At 33.9% G+C, this 20051-nt stretch overlaps 1 protein-coding gene across 1 annotated transcript in view; it reads right to left on the reverse strand.

Moving 5' to 3' along the window:
* Positions 1–20051, reverse strand: part of LOC128245813 (uncharacterized) — a 28368-nt gene that overhangs the window by 5020 nt on the left and 3297 nt on the right. The window contains exons 6-8 of the mRNA XM_052964038.1: positions 17720–17782; positions 13554–13605; positions 13196–13296 (exon numbers count right to left, since the gene is read on the reverse strand). Of these exons, the coding sequence (XP_052819998.1) occupies positions 13196–13296; positions 13554–13605; positions 17720–17782 (216 nt within the window). The remainder of the gene's footprint in view (positions 1–13195; positions 13297–13553; positions 13606–17719; positions 17783–20051) is intronic.

Raw genomic sequence — 20051 nt, forward strand, 5'->3', positions numbered from 1 at the left:
CACGCTGGAGTGTAATTTCTTTTTGACTCAAATACAATAAATATATCGAATATTGAGTAACATCAATACAACAAAGATTGCACAGGGCGTCATGATCGTGCATTAGAACGAGATTATATATATGTGTGTGTATATATATTAACATATGCTCATATATATGGCCAATGTGGCATTAAACTTAGTAAACCTGAAATGTGACATTAAGCGAACAGAAACGCATGAAAAGTGAACAATGTATTTACGTGATGTTTTCCTGGTGACAAATATCGATTGTATTCAGTATTATTTTGTTTTCTCTATCAGTGAAAAGACATTTCGGTTAATTGAACATGGGCGCAAAAGTGAACAGGATATATATCCAATATTTTTTGTCTAACTTGTTTGGTTGTGTTTTTGATATAATTTAAACAAATACTTTTAAACATTTGTTTTTAAGGAAAAAGGGTTTATAATTTGATCAAGATCAAGATTTGTTTTAAATTCAATAAACAAATACTACCGACAATTAATTCCAAGTAAAAACACATTATCACGTATGTGAACAAATATTCCTTTTATTCTACGCCTATATTCAACTGTTCAACTGAATAGGAATCATGTCATTCATTTAGTTTGTGCATCGTCGTAGTACATGCAAACGTAGCATTCACTCATTTAGAGTGACATTACAATTGGTTAATTATATTCTTTGTAAAAAGACATTAGTATTATCAAATATCTTAGTGCGGATTTCAACACGATAAGTGACCTTTTTATGCATGCTGAATTTCCCATGGCAAAATAGAGAGAGCTCCGGCTCTATTCTCCTACAGCCAACAGCCTTTCAAGGTTGTGTTTTACATAAACCACTTTAAATACAATTTACGATGTATTATGTATGAGGTTCATCACATTACCATAAAGACTTAACTAGCTTATAATTTATAACACTTTTCAGTAAGTTACGTCAGTAAAATACGTAATGTTGCATACAGCGTACTGCATGATGTATATATTCATGTATACTAAATGAATTGTTAACTAAATGAAAAAACAAAAATTTTCAATAACTATATTGCCAACAAATTATATAGTTTTCTACGTTTGAGTAAAACGAATTAGAAGAGGGTAAGTCGTATTGAACATATGATTGTTGTCTTTATTTCAAATGACGAATACATGTATTATCATGATGATTCAAACTATGCAGTGGAAAAAATAGAATGTAGAAATTAGGAGTTAATTCAGTTCATACATATATTGATACCAGTGCGAAAATGGTTCTTTTGTTTTTAAAGGCATCAATTAAAGTGTGAGAAAGGAATTTATTTTCGCCCCTTAAATATTACGTGCTTCTAGTTTTACTTTTAAAGTGAATGTTTCACTGGAATACTATTAAAGAAATGTATAGGTGACATGTTTTTTTTGTTTTGCAATAAACACGTAGGCTAACGCTGCAAAACAATGAAGTCGGGACTACACGGATTCCGCGATTCTACCACGTGATTAGAAACACATTAGCTATATGACAGCTGTTCTTCGTTGACTTCACTTTCTGTCCAAGTGCCGCTCTCTGTTCCCTCGCCTATTGTGGTTTTCTGTTACATTACTACCTGTCAGCATCAGCCATAGTTTTAGCCATAGAATTAACATATAAAGATAAGTATTATAAATGAAATTTAATCTCCTCTCTTAATTGAACGAGAAAGATTTGAAGCAATGCTGAATAATTCTTGATTTTTGCCAAATCAGAATGATGGCATTAAAATACTTTTTTTAAAGAATACTTATTTAATTATTTTATAAGTTGAGTTGTTAAGAAACTGAGAGATAATAAAGAATGTTGCATGTAAGTTTCAAGGATTTGATCTGTATCTGCTAATAAATACAGACATTGTTTTTATTTTTGTTTTTATAATTGAAAGTACATTTGGCTTGGTTGCCAATATAATTTCTTAACAGATGTGTTGCTTGTCTTGGCTGACAAGCCATTATTCTACCTTTTCCTTATAAAACGTTGGGATAGAGATTGTGTGTACTTCTGTAACAATTTGAATGCATCTGATCATTTCTTAGGATATTGTAATGATGTGTTATTGAAAGATTGTTGTACTCAATTATGATACGCTTAATGTTTCTGCACTATAGAATGACTGCATTATTAAGGAATATAATCAGAAGATCGCATCGTTGATTCACGGCGGAAACGCCAAAGATGAATAAGTAATACATGTACTTAGATGATATGAAGTAAATTTTCAATGATTAAAAAGGAGTGAGTTTCAACCTCATTGGTTTACTTATTGTCAATGATGTAGGGAGTGTGTATTGAATGAGTGGCAGAAGGCGGACTTTTAAACACGCGCGAAAGTTGAAATTCCTAATAGTTAAGCGTAGCACTTAATGATTGCTTATCAGCAGTTTCCTTGATGAAAATCAAGGCTGTATTCTAACCATAGTATACGGTGGCTTCACCAGGTAGTCAGTTACAGTACTAGTACATATGCAAAAAATGTTATAAAGTTATAAAACTCGGCTTTGATGATTTATGGCGGACTCGCCAGAGATGAAACACAATGTACAATGAACACGGTGCAACCACAAGTGCTAGTTTATATGAAAATATTGTTATGAAGTGAAGTTATCACAGGCTGATCCATAGCGAAATCGCCAGAGATGAATCGTTAAAGTTCCAGTACGAGTTCAAATGTAAAATTGTTGTATAATTGACTCATACGAATGTAAAACTTCTACGTCAACAGACCGAAGGATTGGCGGTAAAAGTGGATCTTCTCCCGGACCTACTACAGAAGTGGGTGGCCTAAAGTAGTTCTTTCAGTTGGATTTAACTTGCAGTTTAGGAAGAAGGGATATCGTGCCTGCTAAAGTTTTAACTTTTACAATATATATTTATTTCCGCTGATAAGAAGTGCTAAAACAGCAAGTGTTTAGTGATTGCTGGTTTTCTCTGCCCTGGTTTTAGTACAGAATTTTTGAAAGTTATGTAAATGATTCGATGTTATAAAACCAAAAAAAAAAACACATAGAGACATTTCGATTATTATCATAGTTAGAACTTCCAGGATGTGTCAAATTTTTCTAACGATTCTTTGATCTAAAATGAAGGATGAGTGTATCCTAATTTATATTGTCTATACATGATTATATATAAGTGTTTGCCTTACATTGTCAGCCAATTAGGGGCGCTTGATTTTTAAAATGTTCGTTTGTTAATTATTCCTGAAGACGACTTTCAGGATAAAGTAAATTGCTTTAACTGCGCATGCGCATATAGTCACTCTTAGTGTTGGCATATGCAAAGGTGGATTTTCATTGTCAACGCTGATTTAAATGAGGTCACACGCGCAATGCTTAATTTTGAAGCTGATGCAATTTGGGATGGGCTATGTGAGGTCAGTTTATTAATCATTCAATATATTCTTATGTTGTGTCTCATGTTGTTGTTTTTTAAACTAATCGACATATGCTTTCAAATAAACCGACCCATTTAGACGTGGCATTTTAACAACAAACATTTCTATTTTTCGTCATTTCAGTTTTAGATCGTAATTTATTTCACAAGTTTCATAGAAAAGCATATTTTCACGTGTATAATAAAATACACTTACACTGAACAAAATCTATTTGTAATACTGTTATGCGTATTTTTGTAGTTTTATTTATATTATATTTACATTTCTAAACACCTCGTTTTCGATTAACCGTTTGCTACACCCGAGGGACGTCCCCAATGCAAACCTTTGATCGCTAATGACGTAGACTGTCATTCCTTCATTAACATCCATTTAACCACTTTTAATGCATGTACAATACTATTTAGAAATGTTTATGCACGAATAAAAATATCATGGACCCGTTAACAACATAACAGAGGTCACTATTTACTGAAGAAATATTTGAACGGTAAAACGAGGAAACCAATCATCAGTGGTTTAACATTAGATTAAAAGCCGATATACCAGTTGTATAGTTAGTTTTATGATAGAACGTGGGTTTATTATACGTGAATATCAAAGCACAGTCATTTTCTGAGAATATTCTTCTTCGTTTGTACACGGGTCGTTTCCGAGATGGGGTGAATACCACGCTTCATTGTTAACATGACGTGTGGAGGCTATTTAAAAGTATTAGTTAATTGTTTTGTTATTTTACCCTGAAGTTTGTTTAACAAGTTACATAAGTCAAATAGTTTTGAAACATAGTAAAACCTACTAAAGCATCGAACTTATATTCGAACAAAAAAAAAATTCGTCAATGTTTTGTACAGAAACAAATATTCAAGGATTCAGCTACAAGAAAAAGTTTAAAAATGATATTTCCATTTTCCTTATCCCCGGTAAGTTTATTTCTAAAACAAATCTTATTTAAACGTATGCGATCGTTTTTAAAATCAAATTACATTTTTAAAAACTTTAAGTGTTAAAAAGAAATAGATATTAAACGGAAGCAGCTACAACTGATTTAAAAAGCAGTTTTTATAGTTGATTTTTCCACTCGATACAATTATCTGATACATATAATACAACCAGGAATGCATATATACGCGATTTGTTTTTATAAACATATCAGAAACTAAATTAGTAGCATTGTACTAATGCTATTCGTTTTCTTATTCATATCACTTTTTCTCATGTTTGGATTTTATGGTAGGAATGGTTTTAATGTACATACTGTGATAAGTGTTATTGATTTGACCTCTAAACATCATTACATTTCCATATGGCATGAAGCTTTTCGTATACGTCTTTTCAAAACATACCTTTCTATAGTGCAGGTCAAAGGTTATGATGGTATATGAGTGTGTTTATTTTAATTTAATTTTTATTCGTGTAGGAATTAAATCAAGAAAACGTTAAAAACATGTGGTGCAAGCATTTATCATACTATTTAATGTGGTGCAGAACGTGTGCTTTAGGAGAAACGTATACATATTAGCTTTTAGCTATCTCCTCAATCCGTAACTATTATGTATGTAATGTATGTATATGCTAAATATACTTATATAGAATAAATACTGTTTTAACCAAACCAACGTGTGCTTAAAAATGTATGTTGATAAAGACAGGACTGTTTTGAAGGGTTCTATGTGTTTTCACACCTTTAGCTACTCACTAAATAATGCATTTATGGAAACTATTAATTACTGATAACAAGATTGTAACCGTGGTTTTATTAGCAAAAGACGCAAACAATTTAAAATGATTGGTGAGTGGTAAAATATTTAGTTTGATATACTATAGATTCATAAGATATAAATACCATATTTTCTGCACCTTTCTTTCAAACTAAACTCGGTATCCTTCATAAGAACCATTGTTTTCGACATTTATCAATCCTTTTTAATATATCAAAACAGTTGTGTTTATTGCGGTAAATCTTATTTCTGGGTAAGAGCGCATCTTAAATAGAATATGTCATTTACAATAAATCATTTCAAATATTGTAGCGGGATTACAGGCTAAGAATCATCTCTCATTTGATATAAGGCATAAAAAATGACTTGATATCTACAGCTATTTGTTAATTATATACACATGTCGCAATCCTTTTTTTCACGTTTGCACGCTATACCTTGTTTCCCATTTCTTATAACCACAATGCTGTGTTTTAAATCTTTGTTATTTATCACTGCTGTTGCTTTTGATAATGAATATCCCTCCGCACATTTAATTAAATGTACAATAGGACTCCTTTTGCATAATTCTTCACGGAAGCCACGTTTTTATCTCATCTTCTAATATGGAAAATATTTATTTAAAATAATAAATCATTTGTTTTCTTTAAAGCGATACTTTTTTTGATTTTGTAAACAAAGGTTTGAAGACGTTCGGTACTGAATATTCTAAAACAGGAAATGACGTTAGGAACATATACAAAGGTTTTACGTCACACTTTAAATGAAAGCAAAATTCGAGTGTTTAAATTGAGATTCAGACTGAATATCATCTAGTATGCAGTATACTTATATACCGAATAAATTGATCGGATAAATCTTATGTTTTGAAATTATTCCGGCATATTCTAGCATTACCGGAAGCTAGAGCTATATATTAGATTCGTCTTAAAATATGTTAGTAAACTCGTCAATAATCCTTTATATACAGTTGTTGCATGAGCATTTGTGTCCTGAAGTGGAGGGGATAACTTCTGAACTGATGTCTCCAGGCCGATACAAAAATGCTCATGCAAAAAATGTTTTAATTCATGATTAAAAAGTCACTATTTTCAAGCAATTTGTTAAGAATAATCTCGTAAACATCTTCAACTCGGGAAATTATTTCTTTACGTCTGATATTGATTTCCTTATGTGTGATATATGCGAATGAGCGCTTGAAATTTTCTTGATATTCTCTGTCAACAAATTAAATTACAACACCAATACCGGAAACTCACGAGCTTAAACGATATGCATTTTATTTTTAGAATCTCGGTTAAACCCTTGACGTACCTATGGCGAAACCTCACGCGCGGGTAACAGTTCATACTGTTAACCGGTCAACAGGTTAAAATATTGTAATATTGATTACTATTTAAAAAACAGTAAAAAATGAATTATATTTATATCGGGCATCGAGTTATACTTGTTAAATGAAATGTGGACTTTTATTCAAAACCAGCATCCGCGTACAAGGCGATTGTCTTTCAAGGCTTAAAATGTTCTGCAAGAAAGAAAATATTGAGGAAAAATGGAAATACTACGCAAATCGTCATGTGTATGGATGCATTGCTTTCACCTATTAAAGTGTTTAAACGAAACATATTAAAATGTTAACACCTACAAATCGCAAATTGGAATTTAAGTAGATAATTTTAAGTAGATGTTTTGAGTTATACTAAGATAAAACGTATATACTGTCCGAGATGAGTAATTTAAGTTAAATAAAATATCGGTTAAAACGTTATTTTTAGGACAACACCACCTTATTGTGACCAGTTATGACATGATCTTGATTTGTACCAGCTTGTAACTTTGACTTGTATAACAATTCTTGGACTATGCCTTTCCTTAGTTTAGGATAACTATTTAAATATACACAGAATCATTGCTTTTGACTAATGTCACACTTATACGATTATATTTTAGACGTTTAGAAGTATTTACTATTCTGTAGACAACACAATTACATTGCAATCATTGATTCAAAAACACATATCACGACAACGAGGGAGATTTTACGTCATTTACGTGTACAGAAATGGAGTCCGTGGTAATTTTCTAGTGATATTACAATCTATGTTCGAACAATGAAAATCTTTCGTTAAAATACCAGATTCCAACGTCCAGGCTCTAATATCTACCGATGATATCCAGTTCACAGCAACAGGCGGTTTTACGGACTACTTCCGGTGCTCTTTTGCGACTAAGCAGGGCTGTGTGCCATCACCAGTAATATTATCATCGTTTATGAATGACTTAGTTCACTATCTAAAGGCTAATTCTACCAATGGGATATTTGTAACCGACATAATAGGTAATTTATACGCTCTAATGTTTGCCGACGATGTATCGAGTTTCGCAAACACAGCTATAAACTTACAAAGACAAATCAACCTTATTGAATCATTCTGTGTATGGAACTTCATACTGACAAATCGAAAGTTATGGTTTTCCGAAACGGTGGTATTTTAAGGCATTATGAAAAATGGTACTATCGTGGTACTCAATTGGAAGTTGTATTCCAGTATAAATACTTGGGAGCGTTTTCACGACAAAGTACTCCTTGACACTGACTACGGAAACACTAGCGAAACAGGCGACAAAAGCCATTAGTCCTGCACTTTGGTGCAAATATAGCTAAAATTGTGCAAAAAATGGGAAAAGCATGAAATTTGGCAGAGATGAACTGTATACTATAAGGTATTTGAAAAGTACGAGACCCCGGACAAAAATGACCCGCTTGACCTCTATGCTGGACATTGAATGAAGTGACCACTTGTTCAGATTTGTTTTCTCAAGTACTCAACTGTTTTAGTCATAATCATGTATAAGTTTCATTCAAACTCATTTTCTAATGTAGTTTGTTGTAGTAAGAACTTGAATACTTTGTTCTGCATGATCTTCCAAGTTATTTGACCATTTCAAGTGGTCAGTTTTATTTCAAATGGTTAGAAATATGTAAAACAAGAGGGATATTTTACTATTAAATACAAAACTTTATACTAGTTTTACTATACAATACAAAACAGTTTCTTATTCATTTTTTTTTTCATTGGATCTTCAATTTTTCACATTGTAAGGTAACTTTTGTGCTGAAAGGTAATTTATAAGGTCACTTTGATGCTTAAATGGATAAATAATTTGTATTGAGTTACATTCCCTTGTTACATTTTTTCCATTAATTTGATGAATGTTAACCAGCCCCTCGTTTCTTCGTTATCCAGCATATCTTCCAACAATTAAAAAAGTATTTTATTACTATCTGATTTTTATATTCCATGTATGTATGTCATTTCTATTCTTAAGTTTATTGTAGTCAGAAAATAATCATATATCATAAGGCATGTTTGTAAAAGAAGAATTAATACTTTTAGTACAATTCTAATCATTAATCATTTTTATGTAAACATTAGTGCTTATAAGATAAAAGGGTTTATGAATTATAATTAAAGTATTCTTTAATAATAAGTTTCCCATGGTTATTTTTTTCTGGGGGGGGGGGGTGTTGCGGAAAAAAAGACAATGCATTTACCATTGCAGAAGGAGGAAATGTTCTGTAAACCTGATACACTAAAATATTTAAAAATGTTTTAAAATTAACAGTATAAACTGGCATTCTTGTATATTATTATGTCATGAAATTACAGTGAACCATTGCAAAGTTCAGCCACAGCAAGGAACTTTAAAAGTACACTTCAGCAGAGTTACAAGTCATTGGAAGATCACCTTAAAAGGTATTGCCAAGTCAATGAATGTTACCTTCCAAATCAGTTAGTCCTTGGAATCTTTAAGGGGGATTGCAATATAGCTTTATGAAAATAAGGCAAAATGACATAAACACTGAAGAAATAAGTATTGCAAATGGAAATTTCAAAGGACTGAAAAGCGGTAAGTATTTACTGCCAATATATGTGATGAAGCTAATACAACCCCTGACTAGCATACCCGTAAAAATACAAAAAGTGCTTCAAATCTTAACAAAGGAAAAACACAGGGCAATTGCACAGTGTTTCAACTTTTGAAGGGGAGAGCAATGTGAGACAAAATGCTCTTGATTTACAAGATACAGTTTTATTAGTAAAGCTAAGTACTTGGGAATTAGTATCTCAAGACGCTGTTTATTACTTGAAATGCTATAGAAGTCTATTCCACAAGGCTCGGGATGAATACGCCAATGATGTGAAATATATGTCTGACAAACTCAAACAGGTTCATAGTACTGCCCTCGCTGAGTTACTATCATATATAGAAGATACTCGTGGGGATTTTGATTTAGATCAAGTTTTCATACTCACAGAGCTTAAACAGTTGTAAAAGAAACGTCTTCAGCACATGGGTGTTGACACATATATTCATGCCTTTAGAATTAAGGACTAAATAGTAACAGGTTTTCCTGAATTAGAGGCGTACACTCAAGGATGTGATGTATTAAATGTTTACCGCAAAGGCATTGGAGCTGTTCTAAAGCACGCTGTCGTCAGCTTAGAATAGTATAGTAATGCTATTATACTCGCCAAAACTGCTAACATTGTGAGGGAAGATATATTTGACAAGAAGTCTGAATGTTTTGTTGGATCCTTTGAAAATGCTTGTCAGGATAAGCCAGTACCACAGTCTTTGTAGTCATTAGTGAGCATGATTCTAAAGTGGCCAAATTGCAATAGATAATGTGATGGAAACCTAAGCTACATATACATTATCTCAACTTGTCAAGTTTAACACAATACAACGTTGCAGAATCAGTTCCACTGATCCGTTTCATTCAAAAAGTAGAGAATTTCCTCTTCCAATGTATGTAGGATTACATGCTGAAACTAGAAATAGGAGCCTTGTGGATAATGAAGCAACATGGGGGCGTCAATTTCCTATAACAGAGTACTTGAGCTATCCACTGTACTAGGGAACAATGCCATAAAGGTGTATGAAAGCCAAAATGTTGTGTGTCCTCAAAAGCATTGAACAACATAGATCTCAACCCTATCTCTACATCATCACAAGGCTCATTCCATGGCACTAGCATCTCATTGTTTCAACAGCGCCATACATTATCAGATGGAATTGACCAACGTGTTCCAACCATTGAGGGGGAATTCAATTCTAGTACTGTCCAACAGTTACCCGTGTCATACCGATGTGTGAATCCAGTAGGCTATACAAATACAGAAACGGTCAAACCTTGTCCGGAAGAAAAAGAGAACACTTACTTGTTTATAAAATAAACATATACAACATACTTGTTGACTAGCATAAAAAAACTATTAGACATATTTCTTTTGTTTTAAATCCTCTGCTCCAGTTTTTGAATATTTTGCACTGAATTTATTTTAGGCGGTTGGAAATGTTCGTATCCGCCTTATAACTGAGGAGATGTAAAATTTGCAGTTGTCATGGTCAGCGTATCATGCCGACCTTGACCAGCATGCAAGGAATGCGACAGTTCCAGGCACTATTGCCACTTTTGAGAGTCCCCAGCCATGAACAAGCATGCAACGAATGTTGTTTCGGCCAGAATGCAACATCTCAATCCCAGTCAAGCACCTGTCATCGCATGTGACCAGCCCTTGTTTGCAAAAATAAAACTAGTGAAGTGGAGTTTGCCTCAAACACATGTGGAAGTTGGGTACTTTGTTGGTAACATATAGAAATAACAGCATTAAGGACCCTTGGTGACTGGTTGGACAACAGTGGTTTGACACATGTAATTGAAAAAGCTGATATTGCATCGTCAGGTACTGCTGAATCGTTATTGAAAGCTTCCGAGTACCCGGAACTCGCCATGTTCATCAAGTCTCCGCAAGTGCTCTTAAATGTTAATTCATAGTGCATTTTCTTCATCGGAGGCAAATACTATGGGCGAATCTTTTGAATCTAGGATGATATGCAGAGAAGTCCCCACAGTCTAAATTCTGGGCTTAACCTTCCGTTTTGTGAAATCTTTTTGATAAGAGGGCTTCACATTGTACAAAAAATCATTTATAATTCTAGCTCCGTGGTTCTTCGCGCTTTATCATCACAACTATGCGCCTTGGCTACCAGTGCATATACGAGACCTGTTTCTTATTGAAAAACAACATCCCGAAGTTGCTGAGCATTTCAGCAATGGAGCATTTGTAATGAATAAAACGCACCATGCGTTTTCTGGTATCTCTTAAGGTCATGCCCACGAACAGACCAATAAGTTTCTGAAGGGTGAAGGGGGAGCTGTAGGTTTATTTGGCTAATTCAATTGGGATTGTTGTATAGAAATACATATTACTGTCTATTAATATGACTATTTGGTATGCCAATTGAAGTATTTACCTTCAAATGTACTGCAAAAATGACATTGTAGTGAGAAATTTTAATCTAGGTAATATGTATTTTTCATAGTACACGCGTTTTCTGGCGGCCATTTAATACTGCAGGTTCATATTTATGGTAAAATATACAAAACAAACAATTTCTACGCGTATGTATAAGAAAGTTGTATTCTTCCGTAGAAAACAATTGCAAAAAAGAAATAAAATACTATACAGAACAAATAAATCAAAGACTTTGTACAACTTTATCGCATTTTGGCGGCCATTTTGAAAATGGCCGCCACGGCGGCCATATTGTCCGATACTTCCGGGGTCTCGTACTTTTTGTATTCTGTATGGTAAATAGAACCTATCTGCAAAGTTTCATGCTTTTCCCATGATTTGCACAATTTTTTACCATATTGCAGTACTACATACCAAATATATTAAAATATCAAAAACATTTTGGTTATTTACACCCGAAATACGCTTTTAAGTTGTTTTACTCGATTGTACACCCTTGTTTGTGTTATTGTGCCAAAATATAGGGATTCCTTTATTCTGAATGTACGGAGAAAGTTCAATTTGACTTCTGTAAACTGATTTGTTGTTTAAACAAGCCTGTTGCTAACTCATTTGCATTAAGTGAGTGTGGAAGAAACCCTATACAATATACAACACGTTGCAGAGTACTGGTTAAAACTGATACACATGCCAGAAAACTGTTACTCACGACAGATTTATCTTATGCTTAAATCACTGTATGAATCAGGTCGTACAACATGGGCAACAAGTGTGAATACATTATTATTTGAGAACGGCTTTGGTTATGCGTGGATTACACAAGAGATTAGAAACCAAGAACATTTCTTAAGGCTATTTATTGAAAGACATATAGATGGTGCTATGCACCAACTGTATTCATATAAAGAGGCTTCACCTAAGGCAGTCCATTATAAACATTTCAAAACAGCTCTTGATTCTGAACGATATTAATCATGTGATCTTTCATATATATTGAAAAGAAACTTGTCGAACTTTAGGTGCTCAAGTCAACTGCTGATGATCGAAAAGGGTCGACACTTGAATATTGGGCGAGAATTTAGATTAGCCCATATTGTTTGTCCGAACATATATATGTCATTGAACACGAATTCCTCATGCTCATGATTTGTTCGTTGTATTATATATTTGCTTATATGGGAAATGAATACTTCAAACCTAACTGGATTTTGTCTATTCCCTATCAAGCAGTTTTCTACAACATTATGTCAGAAGTGTAACAAATAGTATTTTACTGATTTCAAAATATATTCACAACGCTTTTATAACTATAAACATGTCTTAAACGTAATGATAATGTTAACTCGTTATAGTGGTATCCACCTGTGTTTTAATATTATATATGCACCTTTTTCATTCTTATACCGGATGATTATGATTGCAGCATTGATTCTTTGCATTTTAAAACATTTGTTTAAAGCAGTTTGCAAGACTATTATTGATATCTCATTGCTTTAAAATATGTCTTGTTCATCATTGTATTATTCCTATGCTGTTAAAGGTATGTGAATGAATAACTGTATAATGGACCGGATGCCATACCTTACAATAATCTATATGTTATGTTATGTTATGTTATGTTATGTTATGTTATGTTATGTTATGTATAAATTCCAACAGTATAAAACTGTTTTTGCAAATACTTGTTAGCTTATAACACGTGATAATAAATAAGATTTGTATACAAAATGACTACCGTCTGAATGCCATCCGGGAATGTAAAACTCAAATTGATGACAGGAAGACCGACTTCATTTTTGCTGTTCTTGACCTCAACTGTTCCAATTGGTTGAGTCCCTTAAAAGCAAAATTACTTTCATAAATGTTAGCTCCATAACAGATTGATTATATTAATCACATCAACAACAACCCATACCAGTTAACATTCAACTTAATATTCGCAACTATTGACACCAATCTTTGCAATGAATGATACATAACAATGTAATTAATATCATTATGAAATACTTACTACGAATATTTTTTGTAATGTATCGTCCATTAATTTATGTTTTGATACCTGTACAATACGTAGTTATTTTAAGAAAACTTACACTTAATGTTGTCTTTCAGGTGTGGAATTTGTTTCTTGAATACTGCTTTTTCCTTAAAACAGACGAAATTTGGATGACTATAACTATTTATATATGGTATATGCAAAGCATTTAAATTATTTCATTACAATATATTAAGTTAAGTAAATGAATTTGAATATATACTTATACACTTATCCAAAGACCAGTGCGCTTTTTATCACGCATATGTTGCCCTTTGGGTTCGAAATGCAAACCATCCTATAATAACACACACACCAGTACGCCTACTACCTACCTATGTTCCGGCAAGGGGTTTCGAAGCCCGAAACAACTATAGAATTACACAAAAACCAGGAAACTAATTATCATGTCTATGTTTACCTCCGGGCGTTCGAACCTCCAACCTTCCTACAATTACACAATAAAACGCGAAGAATTAAACTTGCTCTCACTCGGAGTTGGAACCCCTAACATTCCTACAATTACAAAAAGATCAGTGCGCTTACAATCACGGCTATTTCCTCTCTCCTGCAATTACCTACACCAGTGCGCTACCTTTCTCGCCTATCTAACCTATCATGGGTTGAAACACAAAACCTTCTTTTAACAACCAAAACAGGTGCGCTACCTTACACGCCTATTTAACCTCTTGTGGGTTAAACACCAAACCTTATTTTAACAACCAAAACCGGTTCGCTAACTTACACGTCTATTTAACCTCTCGGGGGTAAAATAACAAACCTTCTTTTAACAACCAAACTTGTGTGCTATCTTGCACGCCTATTTAACTTTTCCTGCCTTCGACAACCTTACATTACCACAAACATTCTTAAAATTACTTACACCGGTGCGCTCACTTTTACGTCTACTTAACCTCTCGGGGATTCGAACACCAAACCTTCCTACTACTACTTACGACGGTGCGCTAACTGTCACGCCTGTGTAACCCCTCGACGGATCAAACACTTAACCTTCATACAATTACTTTCATCAGTGCGCTAACTATCACGTCTATTTAACATCTCGGAAATGATTTACACTGGTGTGCTAACTATCACGTCTATGTAACCTCTCGATGGATCAAACACCTAACCTGCATTCATTTTCTTATACTGGTGCGCTAGCTATCATGAATATTTAATCTCTCGGGGGAATATTTACACTGGTGCTCTAACCATCACGCCTATTTACCCTCTCTCTATATATATGTATTATTTGATAAGTATGACAATGTATTATTAAACGTATTGTTGTCGGATACTATCGGAAAATACACTAAACGGACAAATTACTGTTACTTCTAGCTAAAACCAAACAACCAGGAAGTATTAAGCTTGTAGGCAGCTTGAACAGCTATTACAAATAACAAATAGGGACCTGCTGACAAGCACGCCTATGCTTCTGCTTGGTGTTTAATTCCCAAACCTCCATAGAGTTGCACAAATACCTATGTTCCCGATCGGTTTGGAGCCCCAAACCTTCAAACAATTGCCCAAACCCCTATTGCGCTAACTTTCTCGCCTATCTAATTATTTTGTTTAATTACATTGAAATCTGTATTAGATCTACAGCATTGATTGTATCATCCATCATATAAAACAACTATATACCCTAACACAAGGACGATACTAAGTTTCAAAGTGCACTAATGTCTTCTCCTAATCGCACTAACATAAAATACGTCTGAATAATCACATATCCGGTTGGTTCACTTGTCACGAATGCAGCAGTACCCGTACGTTATGGACAAAGTAGACATCGCTTAAACAATTTGGGACAGCATCAATTTCGGATTTATTATGTCATTGCTAGAGAACTGGCTTGCTATACTGAGTTGTTGTTTTTTTCTGTTACGATAGTAGGGTTGAGTTCTGTCTAAATGTCCGCCCTTATACTTATGTCAATTTTTCAATAAATGTAGTATTATTTTCAATATATGTCAGTTCGATCAGCTTCGTAAAAATATTGTGCATATAATTATCTTTTTTGTCATACAAGTTTAATTATTTAGAAGACTCAATTGATATTAACTATTATTAAGTGAATAGCACTGAATTTTAACGGAAAGGCATATTTTTATCATCTGCTGTGAATGTTTTGGAATTACTTCATTTTCTTATCAATACAAGAATACAGTTTTAGTAATGAGTTTAACAATGTACTATAAAATGGTCGTTTTAATGTCGCAGACTATGCTGAAAGCCCTTACTTTGGCTCTATAAAACAACTAAAGTTGGAAGAACGGGCCAGATCGCCTTGTGATTATTGTTGTTATACATCAAGGATTTGGTGGGAATAATTAAGGTGAACACCGGTTTCACAGTGTGCACAAATTTATCAGTCAGCCATGTTTTGCATCATATAGTTATTTTAGTACTTGTTCATACACAATGTTAAGTTTTTGTTTGCATTCGTTCCCTATGTCTATTTGTGCCACGTACTTTCCTAACATGTTCACATTTTGTAATGGAATGTTAATGATAGTTTATTCGATGCTTTTCTTAAGTATATTTGATTAACTTACAAATGTCGGTATGGTTTACAGCTTATAATCGACATGGAAAAATACAGACAACGTGAGAGAGTTTGATTTGTTTTTGTTTTGAGTGTTCAATTTCATTGGTAAGATCAATTTTGATGTGATGTGTTGGGTTATGTGCATTGTTGTTTGTGATGTTCGTCAAATATAATTATACGGTGAATTTATAATATATTGTCATGTTTGATAAGTTTTAGCAATTTAATTTTATCTGCCACTGCAAGTGATTAACATGTAAATACAGATTTTTAATGGCTGTTACGATATAAAGACAGCTTAGCTCACCTTTAGGAACTATACTATTAATTCCATGCTTATTAGTGTTGAAATGTATGTATATATTTTCAGAACGTTTAACTCGTTGTATGAGATACCGATACTAGATGAACACCATTGTGTTGTTTACTCGTGGTATGACTAACTGAAGAGATGAACTGAACCTCGGACAAGATAAGAATCATACCCTGAACTTAAGATGATCCTACTATTAAACCCATAATGTATGCCACTTATAAAAGAACGGACACCATCATAAAAGGTAAGTATGACTCGATATTTTATCTAATATCACAATTATGAGGGCTTATCCGGGAACGCAGTGTCATATAAATGTGTTTGATCTTCATACGTATTTCGATTATTTTGTTAACATATTTTTATGGAGTTATACGACTGATTCTCTCATCAAACACATGCATGTTTACAAACGAAAGTAGAACAATTTCACCAATTTCCAGCTGAATTTCACTCAAGAAGCCAACATTTTAGATCAAACCAGTATTATTGATTGCTTTTATTTTGTCGGGAATACAAATGGCCGCCTGTTTACCGGAATAAGCATGTTTTTACTCTTTTTCTGGGTTGAGCTGGAGCCAAAAGCCAGGGAGCTTGACCCAAAGCGTAGAGGCTGAGCCAAAACGCTGTATAATAATGCACTGAACTCGGCATATTTGGAATAGTTGAAGTTCTGTATTAATATTTACTAGTATTAAGATATTGTTGTTTTTGTTTTAAATATCTAATTATTTATGAATATTTAATGCAATTCATCTTCATGAGTAATATATTTAGCAAATTATTGAGAATATTCGATATACGGAATGACGTTTCATTGCATTGCAAGAACACAGGAAACTATGAGATCAATCCTTAATAAACATGTTTACACACAGATACCTCCCCTTTTCCTCATTATGATGGTCTTCTTTTATGTACTGCAGCTAATGGATTATTGCACTTATTTAAATAAAACAAAGGCGTTCGTATAATATTTCGAATTGAATTGAATGAAAACAGTTGACTTTTGCCATGACTTTTGTAAGTGACTTACTACAAGTACTCTCCCTGTCTAAGATTTGATTCATTAAACATGATGGTGAAGCTTTCACCTTTTAAAATTCATTTACGACAGGTTTTTTTCTCGTTTCGGCTCATCACATAGCATGTTCCTTGTCTGAACACGTGTTAAATGATCTTACACATCTGAACTGAATCAGTTACGTTTTCTAGGATATTCTTTTCGAGTTTACACTAGAAACTTGAGTAGCTTGGATTTCAGTTTTTTTGACCGGTCAGCTTAGGTTTCTTCATTGTCATATATTTATGCATCTATTTGACAAAATACACCCTTGCATTGATATCTTACCTTTTCATATTTCTCTATACACTGTTTCGCCTTCAGTAACTCTTGTTCAAACCCCTTCCTTGTCTGAAAGCATAGCGGCAAAACATTAGCGAAATCTATAGAAATGACTAATCCATTTCTTGTCTTGCAACATATTATTCATTCAAATGGTTCAGTAATATTGCCTTCCCTTTAAATCTTCAAAACAATTGATTGTAACAGGCTACACCTTGTCTGAATTATATAGGTCGTACTTGTTTTAGCTTATCACACAGTTCCTTCTGTAATCGTGTAAGGATAATATGACGTGAGATATGGATAATGATAACTATTGTATTGTATACAATTAAAACTTATTATATGGGGCCAGGTTCACGACAAAACTAAGACGTTAACACAATTGACCGCCCGCGTATTCAATATTCCAATTTTACAGTTTTAACAAGAGTCCAATCAGGTGGCCAAAAAGACATTTCTTTAGTTTTAGTCAAAAAGTATCACAAGACCAACCAGGTTAAAATAAATTTTTTAACTATCTACTATGGTCCTACTAGCGTGTCTTATATTTGTAGATAAAGAAACATAAAATACAATCTGCACAATGACAACGACAAATCCAGCGGGTAAGCAAAAGTATGTATACATGTATGCTCTCACAAAATATTATTTTCTTTCATCAAAAAGTATTAAATACATTGGTGGGCAATGCAGCAGCTCATAGAATGTAAATGAGTTTTACTAAGCATATAATTTTCGTCACACAATCAGTTAGAATCGGTATGTTGAAAATGAAAGTTAATATAGGAAAGCAATGTTTTGTATATTTTATTAAACGTAGAAACTAAACCTTTGTTAAAGCAATTATTAGCTACATTACCAAACGACTGTTCTATCATATATCAAACAAATTGTCTACATGCTCGATTTAATGGCGACATACGATTCCACACACGTGTACATAAAATAAATATTGCACAAATCATAATATGTGCAACAATTGATAATACTTTATCATGATTACTATTGAACAATGATCTAATACCGCATTCGCACGACCAATGACTCTTACAAGTGTGTGCTTTTTATATTTATCCATGAACTCGTGACTCTGAGACCGTTCTAAGGCGATTATACCATATTGTATTGATTAAAAGTGTTTAATGCACTGTGGTTTGTACGTTATGTGTCACTCGCTGAATGCATGGTAGGCCTTAGCTCTGTGCCTTTATACATTTATTTTATTTATATTTTGTGTAGCTGTTGCTAATTGTATGTTACGCCTCATAATTTTGCCGTTTAACAGGGCCTTCATTTGTATATTCGTCTTTCACTTAGTGTACTGCAGGCCTTAGCGTTTTGCCTTTTAACAAGGGCCTTGTGTATACGTTAAGTGTCTCTAGCTTAGTGTATGGTAGGCCTAGGTATTGCGACTTTTCACATGACCCTTGTGTGTACGTTATTTGTCTATGGCGTAGTGTATGGAAGGCCTAGGTATTGTCACTTTTAACAGGGCCCTTGTTTGTATGTTATGTATCTCTCGCTTAGTGTATGGTAAACCTATGTATTGTGCCTTTAAACCGGGCCCTTGTATGTACGTTTTTTGTTTATGGCGTAATGTATGGAAGGCCTTGTGACTTTAAACAGGGCCCTTGTTTGTACGTTATGTGTCTCCCGCGTAGTGTATGATATGCCTAAGTATTGTGCCTTTCAATAGGTCCTTTGTTTGTACGTTATGTTTCTCTCGCTTACTGTATGGTAGGCCTTGGTATTGGGACTTTTAACAGGGCCTTTGTTTGTACGTTATGTGTCTCTCGCTTAGTGTATGGTAGGCCTTGGTATTGTGACTTTTAACAGGGCCCTTGTTTGTACATTATGTTTCTCTCGTTTAGTGGATGGTAGGCCTTGGTATTGTGACTTTTAACAGCGCACTTGTGTGTACTATATGTCTCCCGCTAAGTGTATGGAAGGCCTAGGTATTGTGCCTGTTAACAGGGCCCTTGTTTGTACGTTATGTATCTCTCGCTTAGTGTATGGTAAGCCTAGGTATTGTGCCTTTTAACAGGGCCCTTGTTTGTACGTTATTTGTCTCTCGCTTAGGATATGGTAGGCCTAGGTATTGTACCTTTTAACAGGGCTCTGTTCATACGTTATTTGTCTCTCGCTTAGTGTATGGTAAGCCTAGGTATTGTGCCTTTTAACAGGGCCCTTGTTTGTACGTAATGTGTCTCTCGCTTAGTACATGGTAGGCCTAGGTATTGTGCCTTATAACAGGGCCCTTGCCCTTGCCTGCGCGTTTTTTTGTATCTCGCTTAGTGTAAGGTAGGCTTAAGTATTGTGCCTTTTAACAGGACCC

Source organism: Mya arenaria, chromosome 9, assembly GCF_026914265.1.
Source record: "Mya arenaria isolate MELC-2E11 chromosome 9, ASM2691426v1".
NCBI lineage: Eukaryota > Metazoa > Mollusca > Bivalvia > Myida > Myidae > Mya > Mya arenaria.